Below are 13,193 nucleotides of genomic sequence, written 5' to 3'. Positions count from 1 at the left end.
GCTTTACCTGGTATGAAAATGCCCAATGGATTCCTGGGGGTTATCATTTGATAAGGCACTAGAGCACTCTGGTTAAGGGTTCTTAATGCCTACCCTTAACTGCCAATCCCAGGATTTTAGAGGACTGACCCATGGCAATTAAAGTGGAATTGTAATGCTATAAGTCTGCAGTATGAACAAAAAGCTTGCTCTTAGATGAATGGGAATGCCACTATGCTTGATTATTCTGATGTGTACCTATACTCTGGTCAAGAGGGTGCCATCAGAACTGGATATGAAGAAACTGAATGGTTCCCACTTGGCAAAGGTGTCAGGCAGGGCTGCATACTATCACCCCATTTATTCATAACATTGTACACAGAACAAGCCTAAGCTCAGAGGCAGGAGGAGTAAGATTGGAGGAAGGAACATTAACAACCTAAGATACACAGATGACATAATACCACTACAGAAACCAACAAAGACCTAGAGCAATTACTGAATAAGGTCAAGGAGGAAAGTGCAGAGGTAAGCTTAATACAGAACATTAATGCAGTTTCCATACCTTGGATGAAACGCTGAGCAGAACAGAGACTACAGTTGAGAAACTAGAAGACCAGGATTGGAAAGGGCAGCTATTCAAGAACTGGACAATATCCTAAAGTGTAAAGATATAGCTGAATATTAAAATGAGGATTGTCCAAGCCATTGTATTCCCCATCACCATGTATGGATGTGAGAGCTGGAGAGTGAAGAAAACTGATTTGAGCAGATCAGTAGTTGACAGGGGTTCCTGGAGATGTTTCAGCCACACGGTCTCCATGAGTTGAGGTTGACTTGCGGGCAGTTAACAACAACTGAATGATTTCTATATAAATATTTATTTTTCCTGCCAACAATTCTTCCCCCTGTTCCTTGTGACATGTTTAGATAGTTATATTGTTTAAAGCTAATAAGACGTCCTTTTGCTATAGCCTTCCTTTAAGGCTGAGAGAATGTGACCTGCCCAAGGTTGTCCAGGAACTGAATGAGGATTTGAACCCTGGTTTCTCAGAGTACTAGTCCAACACTGAAACCTCTATACATGCTGGCTCTCACATAATCAGTTTGTGTCCTCAGCTCTACAGTTTTATAATTTGGCTAAAGGTTTTAGGGCATAATTGTATAGATGGCTTGAGCCATCTCTTCCTTCTGCATATGGACTGTTGGCCAAATTCCCAAGAAATGGCTTCAGAGAATCCTCCAGATGTATTCGTCTCCAGGAACAAATAATTGAAATGTGTCCCTTATGCTTTATGGCATTTAGAGGTAAAACACAGATTTTAAAAATGGACAAATAATTACCCTCCCATGCTGACCAATTTAGTATTGCCTCTTTTTTTTTTGTTGCTATTAGCTGCCCTTAAGTTGACCCCGACTCATAGTGACTGTGTGGCTGAGACAGAGAACTTACACACATTCAAACTAGACAATGAGGAAATAGAAATAGTAAAAGAGTTCTCATATCTGGGATCAAACATTGATTGAAATGGGGACTGCAGCCAGGAAATCAGAAGAAGATTAAGAATGGGGAGAGCAGCTATGAAAGAACTAGAAAAGATCCTAAAATGAAAAGACATACAAACTCTTGGAGTGCCAAATTTCAGAATCATAAAAGTCATTGTACTCCCTATTACCCTGTATGGGTGTGGGAGCAGGACAGTCAAGAAAGAAGACAGGAGGAAAATCAATTCATTTGGGATGTGGTGCTGGAGAAGAATGCTGAGGATACCCTAAGGGGGTAGCTTGGCCCAACGGCCCAATGTTGCTTGGCACACTACCACTGGAACTGGGTGAGCCCACCAGAGTGGACGGACAAAGGAGAGGAGGTCACTAGAAGGCCCCTTGTACCTGGAATCAGGTTGTCCTCTCCTTTGCTTTAATTATAAGCAACAAGTCTGTAATCTTGTCAAGAGATGGTATTCTCCATAGCTCCAGAACACACTGGGGCTTTTCTGCTAAACCCTCCTTTTTCTATAAGATTTGGGTAACACAACTCTGAGGATCCCATGCCAAAAGGACAAACAAATAGGTCCTAGAACAGATCAAGCCAGAAATATCCCTAGAAGCCAAGAAGGCAACTTAGACTGTCATACTTTGGACACATCATGAGAAGGCATGAATCATTGGAAAAGACAATAATGTTAGGAAAGGTGGAGGGAAGTAGAAAGAGAGGAAGGCCACATGCTAGATGGATGGACTTTATTAAAGAGACAATGAATATGAGTTTGCAGGAGTTAGAAATAACAGTGGGTGGGTGGGGGGCTGGAAATGTCTTATCCATAGGGTCGCCATGGGTCGAGATCAACAAAGGCACTTAACAACAACAACAAAGACAGCCCAATTACATTTATGGGCTCACCATAAGTCAACAGGTTACTTGAAGGCCCACACACACTTTCCATCTTCCTGAGTGTGTTGGAGCTATATGTGTTGGTTTTGGTGTCTGGATTCTTACCATTTAGGTTTCAGCATGGCTCAAGCCTGAACCTTTCAAGCCAGTCATATTGTTCAGACCAAGTGTTTTGGTCAATCACAACTTGAAACAGAGAGCCAGTGTGGGTGTAGTGGTTTGAGTGTTGGACTAGGACTGAGAGACCAGAGTTTCTCTCTTGAAGCCCTGCTGAGCCATGAACACCCATTGAATGGCACATAATAACAATAAAACTCATAACAATAATAACAACCTGAAATTGCATAATGACTGTTATGCCTCATAGAATTAGGGATTTAGATCCTCACATTTGGTTGTCTTCAACAAAGAGAACATTTCCTCTACTATTTTGGCTAGAAATCCTGCTTTTGGGATTACTGGCAAAATGCTGAGAACTAGTAAATTTTCATAAGTGTAGGTGTTGCTCTGACTTTAGTTAGGTTTAGTCTTTTAGCTAGGTTCAGTCAGTATCCTCTTAGCTGCTACACAGAAGGAAGATCTTGACAGGTATTCTTTTGATGCACGTTTATGCCCTTGTGGGACTGGAAAGGTTGAGTCTGTTACATAGCTAATTATGTCATCAATTTTATGCAGAAGTCAGGTTGAAATTACTGTTAAATTTAAGAAGCCTTTGAATGAGCTAATAGGATGTTTCATTTCTGTACATAACAGACATCAGACTGAGGCTTTTGCAACACCTTTTATATACTTGGTGAGAATAAGGTTGGAGAAATACTGAATTAATATTTTCAATTATCATTTTAGTTGCATTTATGCTCATCTATTACCATAATAAATCACAGAGAAATTTAGTGATCTAATTTGATCAAAAGCTTTCAAGAATATGAATTCATATTGAAATGGTAGCTGGAAGCAGCTTCTAAAAAGTAATGTGCAGTGGAATCCTATACATAATTATTTGGCAGTAAGTCCTACAGTGTTTGATGGCTATCACACATGGCAATTAAACCCCCCTCCAGCCATATTAGGAATGCCAACCAAAATTCCCTAAAGCAAAGACTAATAGGCTGTACAGACCAGCCATTAAGGCCAGTCTGGGGGCGGAGTCAGGGCATGACATCCATACGACACATGCCCCAACTCCACCCCCAGGCCAGCATGATGCTGTGCGCTGCACCACACGGCATACAGCATCATGGCACAGCACCAAAGGAGCATGGAAAAGTTGCATGCTGGTGGCTATGATGCCCTTTCTGGGGCGCAAAAAGGAGCTGCTTTTTGCGGCTCCTTTTTGCGCCACAGAAAGGCGAGATTGGAATTGTGGCATGTAGTTGCTGTGGCCCCGATCTGGTGCCAAAAGGGGCAGCCTGTCAAGCCCCTAAGGTTGCATCTAAACTGCAGGATTAATGCAGAATAATAATAATAATAATAATAATAATAATAATAATAATAATTATTATTTATGCCCCTTTAACTACCATGGCTCAATGCTATACAATTCTGGGATTTGTAGTTTTGTGAGATATTTTGTCTCCTCTGTTAGAAAACTCTGGTGCCACAACAAACTACAAATACCAGCATTCTACAGGATGGAGCCATGACAGTTAAAGTGGTGCAAAACTTCCTTAATTCTGCAGTGTGGCAACAGCTCCAGTTTGTTGCTTTGTATCCAGATATTTTTTTTAAAAAATAATAATAATACTCAAAGCCTTTTATTTAACAACAGTGCTGTCAATCCAGATTTGGGCTAGTACCTAATGCAAAAGAACATCATGCTTGAAAATACTGCATGGCTGAGTGTAAGAAATGGGCCCTGCTGGCCAATCCACACAGTACTTTTGCTTTGTTTTCTCTTACATCTTTCAGTTTTTTTGAGGAAAGTGAAGTGTGGAATCATGACCTTTATTGTCACATTGAGTCCCACTGACAGCAGTGATGCACCATGAAACCACTGGTTGTTGCAGTCTTCCTCTTGCTGTTGACCATTGTTCCAGGCATGTGTGTCTATAAGAGCAACAGATGAAAAAGGTCATTTAACGGCTTCTGTTTGTGGTCCCTCCTCTACCTTCTCTGTCCCTGGGAAAGGAACCGGTCATGTACACACAGTGCAAACTTTTTACCCAGTGCTCTGAGAATTGGACACACGCTGCTAGAGTGCTGCCAAATTGACACTCCCTGGCGCCTTTCAGGAATCTCTCAGCGTCTCCTGAATACAGGCCATCCACAGCCCTCTCTTGAAGGAGAATAGCAGCAACTGTGGCTAGAGCTTGTCGTTAAAAAACCCTCTATTTAAAGCACTTGCAGTCTTTTCAAAACAGGAGGGGAAAAGATATTGTGCTTTTGGATTCAGCTCAGCTTGCCTGCATTAAAGGATTTGTTTCTGGGATCTTAGGCTTTCTTGCAGATAGGTTTGGGCTGGGGCAGGCAAAGGAAGGCTTACACGGATATTTTGTGATCATTTATGTCCCCCCCCCTTCTCATTTATACTTAAAGATCTATTAAAACTCAAATTAAACAAAACTCCTGCTGTTGAACTGAAATTACCATGAATGGTTTGTGACTAGAACATAGCCTTTGAAAGCAATACAATTAGGTGGAGGGGGAAAATAATGGTAAAAAATTCTTTATTAAAAAATCATAATTCATTTCCATAAAGCCCCCTCCCTCCATATCTGGTTTGTTTTAATGCTCTGATAGCTTAAACATCTCCAAAGAAGAAAAATGTTAATAGCCTTGTAAATTGCAGATGCCTATATATCTTAGCCAGGCTGTAGATTAAATTATTGTGCCTGTCTTCTATGCCTCTTTCTTGTTAATCTTCCAGATAAAATGAACTCTGGAGTGAAAGCCATTAATCAGGAGCTCTTAATACCACACACTTCAAAAGAGGTAGGTACCCTGGCAGACTATTTTGTTGCTGTCTCTGAAGCCAATGTGTGAAACACTAAGGACATCTAGTGGGGAAAGAGCAACAGGAAAGACGTCTGTTTGTGATCATTTTTCTTCTCTCCCCTCTTTCCTTCTGTCTTACCAGTCTGCCTGTCTCTCACAGTAGCCCCAACCTAATTTCACTTTGGCACATTCTGGAAAATGGACAAGGTAGCTATCCCCAGCAGTACAGTAGGCCCTCAGTTTGGTTCCAGGACTCCCGTGGATAATAAAATCCATGGATGCTCAAGTCCCAGTCAATACAATGTAAATAAAATGGTGTCCCTTATATAAAATAACAGAATCAAGGTTTGCTTTTTGGAATGTATATGTATTTTAAATATTTTCAAACCGTGGATGATTAAATCTGTGGATAAAAAAATCTGTAGATATGGAGGGCTGTCTTTATTGACAATGAAGGATGAAGGATCATAGTGTCACAGTCCAACAATGTCTGGAGGTTTCCATGTTTTCCTGATCTAGGACATTTCAGAAAAATAAGAGGGTAGCTTGGCCCAACGGCCCAATGTTGCTTGGAGCACTACCACTGGAACTGGGTGAGCCCACCAGAGTGGACTGACAAAGGAGAGGAAGTCACTAGAAGGCCCCTTGTACCTGGATTCAGGTTTTCCTCTCCTTTACCCTAATTATAAGCAATGAGTCTATAATCTTATCAAGAGACGGTGTTCTCCATAGCTCCAGAACACACTGGAGCTTTTCTGCTAAACCTTCCTTTTCCTATAAGATTTGTGTAACACAACTCTTCTGTTGGAGGGATTTTCTTAGTTCTGGCAATAGTGAACTTTCTAGGTAGCCAGCGTACTTTTAATATTTGGTTTAAGAGCTCAAGAGTTCTACTGTATGAGGACTAGGGTTGTCAGAGTGAACACTGGAGAGGACTCCAGTACAATTGATGTTTGTGTAGAAGAAGGAATTTCAGTTTTTCACATATCCTGATGAAATACCTTTTCTAAACAACCATTAAAGATACAGGAGTCTTATCTTGTGTTCTAGCAACCTTAGAAGAACTCAGTTTTGCCATACATCATCTACAAAAGTATAGTAAAAATCTTAATTGAAATAAAGATGTCACTGCAAGATACTTAGGCAGTATTTTGGAGTCCAGAATATTTTGCGAGGGAGTTAGAAACATACTGAAACAGTGTTCCTTACAGTTACTCCAGAGAGCTAGTGTGGTGTAGTGTTTTGACTGTTGTACTAGAAGATCAAGGTTCAAATTTTCACTTAGCCATGGCACACTCTCCCAGCCTTAGAGGCAAGCAATGGCAAACTCCCTCTGAATAAATCTTGCAAAAACAAAACAACAACATTAGGATAAGGTTGCCATAAGCTGGAGTCAGTCTGAAGTCACTTAAAAACAAGTCACTCTGAAGACACATTGCTTTTCCCACTGATTTTCAAAAGTATACATTGCCCTTAGCATGTACAAACAGCAGGACTGTGAACCTTGATGTAAATCTCTCTTGTAGTGAAATCTCTTTGCTTCTCTCCCAGAATCAAGTGTTGGCAGAAAGCAACAACAGCGAAAACAGAATTAGACAGTTTCCCCCCACTGCTCACCCTATTGAAGATGGCACTTTAGTGGTTGCTTCTAGCTGTTGTTGTTTTAAAGAAAACACCATGCAAGAGATCTATCTGGTTTCATGTACTGTCTATACTCAATAATAGCAACAGCATTTACATTTCTGTACCACTTCATAGTGAACTCAGCACTCTCTAAGTGGCTTACAATCTGTAAACCAATTGCCCCCTACACGCTGGGTACTCATTTTACCAACCTATGAAAGGATGGAAGGCTGAGTCATCCTGGAGCCCTCTGGTATCGAACACACAACATTGTGGCTGCAGTACCGCACAGCTACTGATAACAGAGGTCAAGTTATCTTTCATGAGAGTTTCTTTCTTATTACCCATGAGAGGCAAGCCCTCTTGGCTCAATTCATAATTAATCCACTTTTCCTGAGCACTGTCAGAAAATTCTTGGGGTGGAGAAAGATGAGACTGTCTGTAAACCTTTTTGCAAGAAAACCCAGGGACAGGGAAAGAAGCCACGAAGGAGTTGCCAGTTTCTCACTTACTGCCTTCCAATCGCAGTGGTGCTTGAAGCAAGAGTAGCTGGTGGCTTCCTATACAACTTGGGTCTAAGTTACTGGAAAAATCCCTTCATATCACCCTGCTCATGTTTTAGGATTTGCAAGAGAAGTCTTTCTCCCACTCTCCCTACCTTAAGAGATGCCTGGTAAGGATCCATGAGAAGGCCTTCTTAGCAGTTGCTCCTTGGCAGTGGAATGCTCTTCCCAAAGACATTCAGTTATCCCCCCTCTGTTGTCCTTGTTCCAACAAACAGCAACACTTTTGTTCAGGCAAGCCCTTAGTAATTATCTGGGTCTAAAAGGAAATACTGGATTCTGATTGTTGTAATGTTTTTTTTTAATTAACAGGGTATTTTTCAAGTGTTTTAATGGGTTTTTCAAACCCAATGTGCAATTTTGTTAATTATAACCTATCTGCATTTCATTGAGATGTGTTTCCCCCACACTACAATAAAAAACTACAATCATTTTCCCCCCAAATCTTTTTTATTGTAGTTTTACATACACACATTATAAATTATGCATATCAGACAATAAACATGTATACTAAAGTAAATCACAATACAATGAGAAAATTAAAAAAAGAAAAACTTTCCCACCTCACATTACGTAACTCATAGTTACACTAACCTTACAAACAAAACATTTTTGTTTTCCAATTTTCTCCTAATTCGCATCTCTCAGTTATTACGTTTACCTTCCATTTAACAACGCATAGAAATACAACTAACTTCAATGTTTTACTTTCAAAATAAACAATTAATTTTCCATATCTGTAAATATCATCTCACAATTTCTCTCCTGCATAAATTGTAGGAAGGGCTCTCAATCTTTCGCAAAGTTATCAATCAATTGCTCTCTCACTATCAACATTTCATCTACTTCAAACATCCTAGTCCCCAGGGGCAGTGATCTAACTTTTAAATAGGTCACAACCCCACCTGTGCTGCTTAATATGTATATTTCCAAATCAGAAGTGGACTTTCAATGACTTGAGATTTTGTTTCTTTCCTTTTTGGGGGGGCATTCTTTGTGTCCTTTGGATAATCTTGGGGCAGAAAACTGCCCCTCCAACCTGCTAAAACTGCCCACCTTTGCTTTAATGGACCTTTTCAAGGCTCTGATATGGTTTTGGATTCTGCACTTTGGATAGCTTCACATTTTGAACTAAATCCTGGAGCAGATTAATCACGGAGTCAGTAGTCCACATTGGCTTCCAAAGTTTATTACTTCAAAGAAAATATGGGGTTTTAAAAAGGTGCTCTTGGACCACCTTGCAACACTGAATTCTCAAAGCAGCATCCAAGACAAATACATTTCTAAACAAAATGACAAGGTACCAATGATATCATTCCACTAGCGCAAATACTGTAGCATTAGCAGAATCACCAGCCTAGGCACAAGTGTTTTTGTCCCACCACCAACAAATATACTCACAAGCAAATGTCTGCTTGAATTAATTAGGGACAATGAAAATTATGTACGTAGATAACTGATGTGGACTACCTTGTCCAGTAGTGCAATGTAACCTCCTAATATATCCATGTTGTGCACTTGCACAACTGGATAATCTGTAATGTGCTGTTTCCCTCTGTTAGTGGTACAGTAGGTCTAGACCACTTTTATAAAGCTAAGGACTGCTGTTGAGAAGTAAAAATCCACAAAGTTTTGATCCTCACTTCAGTTTGGGAAATGTGGAATGAATCAGATTGGATTGGAATATGCAAAAATTGTGTCCTTCAATCCAGCCCACATTCTCCCCCCGCCTCACCATACACTGTTGTTTATCTTCCCCAATGTTCTCTCACATGCATCTGCCTCTTTCATGAGAACAAACTGTAACTGTGGATTAATAACATGATTGCATATACGTTTTCTCTGAGTCATGTCCCAGTGAATACAATGAGGCTTGATACCTGTGCCTAAGATCATAGCTTTATTTGTTTTCATTGCTTCCCTCATGTTCTCTCGTGTTCTGAATGAGGATTAAATGGAAGAGAAGCAGCCACTGGGTTCTTCCCAACTACTTGTAAGCAATTGGAGTTATCTTCATGAAAGAAGCATTGATTGTTTATTCTGATACTGGCCATCTTGAAAGCAGCCACTGAAAAGAGCAAATGGTGGGTGTGTGTATGTTGGGGGGGGAGCAAAGATGGCAAAAGCCCGGAATACCAGGTAGTTTGACAAGTAGGAAATGTGGACTTGCAATATCTCTTTTTCCCTACCTTAGAGGATTTACACAGTGGGCAAATGTGTCAGTTCTGTGCTCAGTCTGTGTTGTTTTGCATGAGGATTTTATATATTTATCTGACCCTCTTTCACAATGACTCATCTGGGATTTCTAGGAAATACGGGCGGAAATTCACCAAGATGCTTAGTCATCAGAATATAGGTGGAACAGTTATATCTGCCAAGTAATAATATTATCAGTGGTTAATTATTAACATTTTTATTAGTAAATTAAATACAATGTTACTTTTTGAGGCATGCTTCTACAGTTCGAAATTCTAAGGAGGTGCAGGCTGTAATCTGATGTGAGGCCCTCCAGATTTTGTAGCACTGCAACTCCCAACATTCCTACACTTTATCTTAGCCAAAAGGATGAAAAGTCGGCTATGCTGATGAGCATAAAATCATAGAGTTGGAAGAGACCACAAGGGCCATCCAGTCCAACCCCCTACCATGTAGGAAATCTAAATCAAAGCATCCCTGACAGATGGCCATCCAGCCTCTGTTTGAAGACCTCTAAGGAGGGAGACTCCACTACACTTTGAGGGAGTGTGTTCTACTGTCGAACAGCCCTTACTGTCAGGAAGTTCCTTCTAATGTTGAGGTGGAATCTCTTTTCCTGAAGCTTGCATCCATTGCTCTGGGTCCTAGTCTCTGGAGCAGCAGAAAACAAGCTAGCTCCCTCCTGAATATGACATCCCTTCAAGTATTTAAACAGGGCTATCATATCACCTCTTAACCTTCTATTCTCCAGGCTAAACATCCCCAGCTCCCTAAGTCATTCCTCATAGGCAATGGTTTCCAGACTCTTCACCATTTTAGTCGCCCTTCTTTGGACACGCTCTAGTTTCTCATTATCCTTTTAAAATTCACTGGGACCAGCAGCCTGACAATATCTGGAGGGCCACATGATTCCTATTGCTGCGGTAACCATTACTGTAGCGGAGTGTTCTTATTCTACACAATTAATATTCTTCAAACAAATATGAGGCTGTGCTGACAAGACGCACATTCCTCTTGTTTTCAGCCCTACATAATTAAATTCTGCAAGTAGTCTCTATCAAATGGAGATGGCTTTCTGTTCAGCTGTTCAACCTTCAACTTACAGAGAATTGAATACACGGGAACAAACCTTGGAAACGTTAGGTTGTTAGACTACATATCCCAGAATGTGCATTGCATACCAACAAACACTGGTCCCACTGAACACAAGGTTCTGTTGCTTGTGTCTCTGTATGCATCTTTGCAATTCAATAAAGGGTTTTCTTAGAGCCTCTGCCAAATAACTAGGTATACATAAAGTTATGTAACAACAGTTCATATAGGATTCTGGCAAAACATTTTAATAAATAAATAAAGGAAAGGTGACATGCCGACATGATTCAGCCTTCCCTTGTCACATGAAGAAGGAGAATACCCAGCTAGTCTTTTGTCGTGTGCCACAAATAAATCAATATAATGTGCCAGCCATTGTTGGCTCTTTCTTCCCAGGCCGATGCCTGTGTTGTTCTTTGGTGAGGCTTCCCTGCTTGCAAGCTCAGGAGGGTTAAATGGTACGTGAAATATATTGTTGAAGTAGTGAGAATTTCGTATAATTCATTTTTGAATTAAGAATGAAGCACAAATAAATACAGCATGTAATCACTTTGCTCAGCATCTGTTAAAAATTGATAACATGGGACGTAATTCACAATGTCAACCAATGTAAGCTGCCTTTCCAAACCATTTGTGCCAAAGGCCTTGACAGGCCTTGTTCACAATTTGCATAGCATTGAAAGCAAGAGATGGGCGAAGGATATGACTTGCATAATGAATCTATCACAAAGAGTGAAGGTAGGCAAAATAAACAAATCAGCTAGATGAATGCTAATTATCTATCAGTGCAATCTTGAAACATCCAATATTCAGAACAAATCAGTCATTTCGCTGACCACCTCTTCTACTTACGTGCGTCGGCTTTTGCAGAATTGATACGCGCTCCCTAAAGGTAGCGCCTAAACAAATATTATTTTAGTTTAATTGGATTGAAATTTACTAATGCAAATTCTGATATCTCTAATTCCTTGTCTTTCCTTTTTATGGTAATAACCCTCTAATGGCATAAGCCTATGAAGGGCTTTTTTTTTCTGGAGTGGGGGAGACACACTGAAGATTTTTAACTAGCAGCTTTACAGGGGGGCAGAAAGGAGCAAAGAAGATTTAGTGGTGAAAAGAGCAAATAAATAGGTGCTCCAAGATTAAAAAGAGGGTAGAAGTGCGTGCTGAGCTGTTGAAAGGCCTCTCTGTGTTTAAAGAAAAATATTGTTTGGTGCTTTCACCAGTGCATGATCAAAATAAGAGGTACAAATTAGTTCATGGCTGCTGAAGCTACAAAACATCATGCAGAGAGCTGTCTTTGGGAACGTTTTAATGAGGAGAAGAGGTCATCAGACTGTGACATTGCTTTTCAGAATTCTTCAAGAACAACACAGACTTCCTGTTCCAAATGTGGTAAAGAATAAAACAACCTTAGTAGTAATCGTACAACTTTTGAACTGTGTTCCTTGGAAATACAGTACAGTGCTCATTTTGTAGCTTTAGTTAGCTATCTCAAAGGCACGCTGCCATATTTTTCCATGTGCCCTTATTTCAAAAGTACAGTGGAATGGCTCTGACGAGGCTATATTTATAAAATAAAGTTTTATTCAGTTCTTCTCAAAGTGATTTTAATGTTTTTCATTGCTCTAGCTGAGACGGTATACTGCGGTTCTCTTCATTAACATTTACTCTCAGTGGAAAAAATAACAAAAATAAAAAAAATCAAGATTACCAAAGGCTATTTGAAAAGAAGACCAAAAGGACTTTAAAATTAAATTCAGAACAATTTTAGTTGTATAGCATTTTAAAAATATAATCTGGTTTTTCAATGGATAAGTGGTGCTAATGACATTCTGGGTCAAATGCCTGATGCCCAGGAATAAATCCGAAATAGAACGTCATTATTCAAATGGATAATCCTGACCAGAAGTACTGACCTAGGAATTTCACGCAGTATATGTGTGTGTGTTTGTGTGTGTGTGTGTATATATATATATATATATATGAAATAGCTATTGAATAATCAATCGATAATTGTAGTAGAAGTAACACTAGTTCTAGTAATAGATAATGATTATCAAGATAAACATGGATTTTGTAATGTGAAGTCTAAGGCTTTCATAGCCAGCATCCGTAGTTTTTTTGTGTGTTTTTCAGGCTATATGGCCATATTCTTGGAGAGTTTATTCTTGATGTTTCACCTGCATCTGTGGCTGGCATCTTCAGAGAAATCTCTGAAGATGCCAGACACAGATGCTGGCGAAATGTCAGGAATAAACTCTTCTAGAACATGGCCACATAGCCCGAAAAACCTACAAAAAACTATGGATTTTGTAGTGCCCAGAAAGCATTAATAAACAAATGTGTCCTTATTATGTTATTTGTTTACTGGAAGCAGCTTCAGGAAGTGAAATGATAAACCTGCATTCTAA

General features: G+C 39.8%; 1 protein-coding gene across 1 annotated transcript in view; it reads left to right on the top strand.

Moving 5' to 3' along the window:
- The first annotated feature begins 5,230 nt into the window (after positions 1 to 5,230).
- The window catches only part of TFEC (transcription factor EC), a 129,285-nt gene continuing 121,322 nt past the window's right edge, over positions 5,231 to 13,193 (top strand). Inside the window, exon 1 of the mRNA XM_042466443.1 lies at positions 5,231 to 5,302. Coding sequence (XP_042322377.1) covers positions 5,243 to 5,302 — 60 coding nt within the window. The 5' untranslated portion in view covers positions 5,231 to 5,242. The remainder of the gene's footprint in view (positions 5,303 to 13,193) is intronic.

This window comes from Sceloporus undulatus, chromosome 5 (genome assembly GCF_019175285.1).
Source record: "Sceloporus undulatus isolate JIND9_A2432 ecotype Alabama chromosome 5, SceUnd_v1.1, whole genome shotgun sequence".
Lineage (NCBI taxonomy): Eukaryota > Metazoa > Chordata > Lepidosauria > Squamata > Phrynosomatidae > Sceloporus > Sceloporus undulatus.
This window is presented reverse-complemented; position numbering and strand designations above follow the sequence as displayed.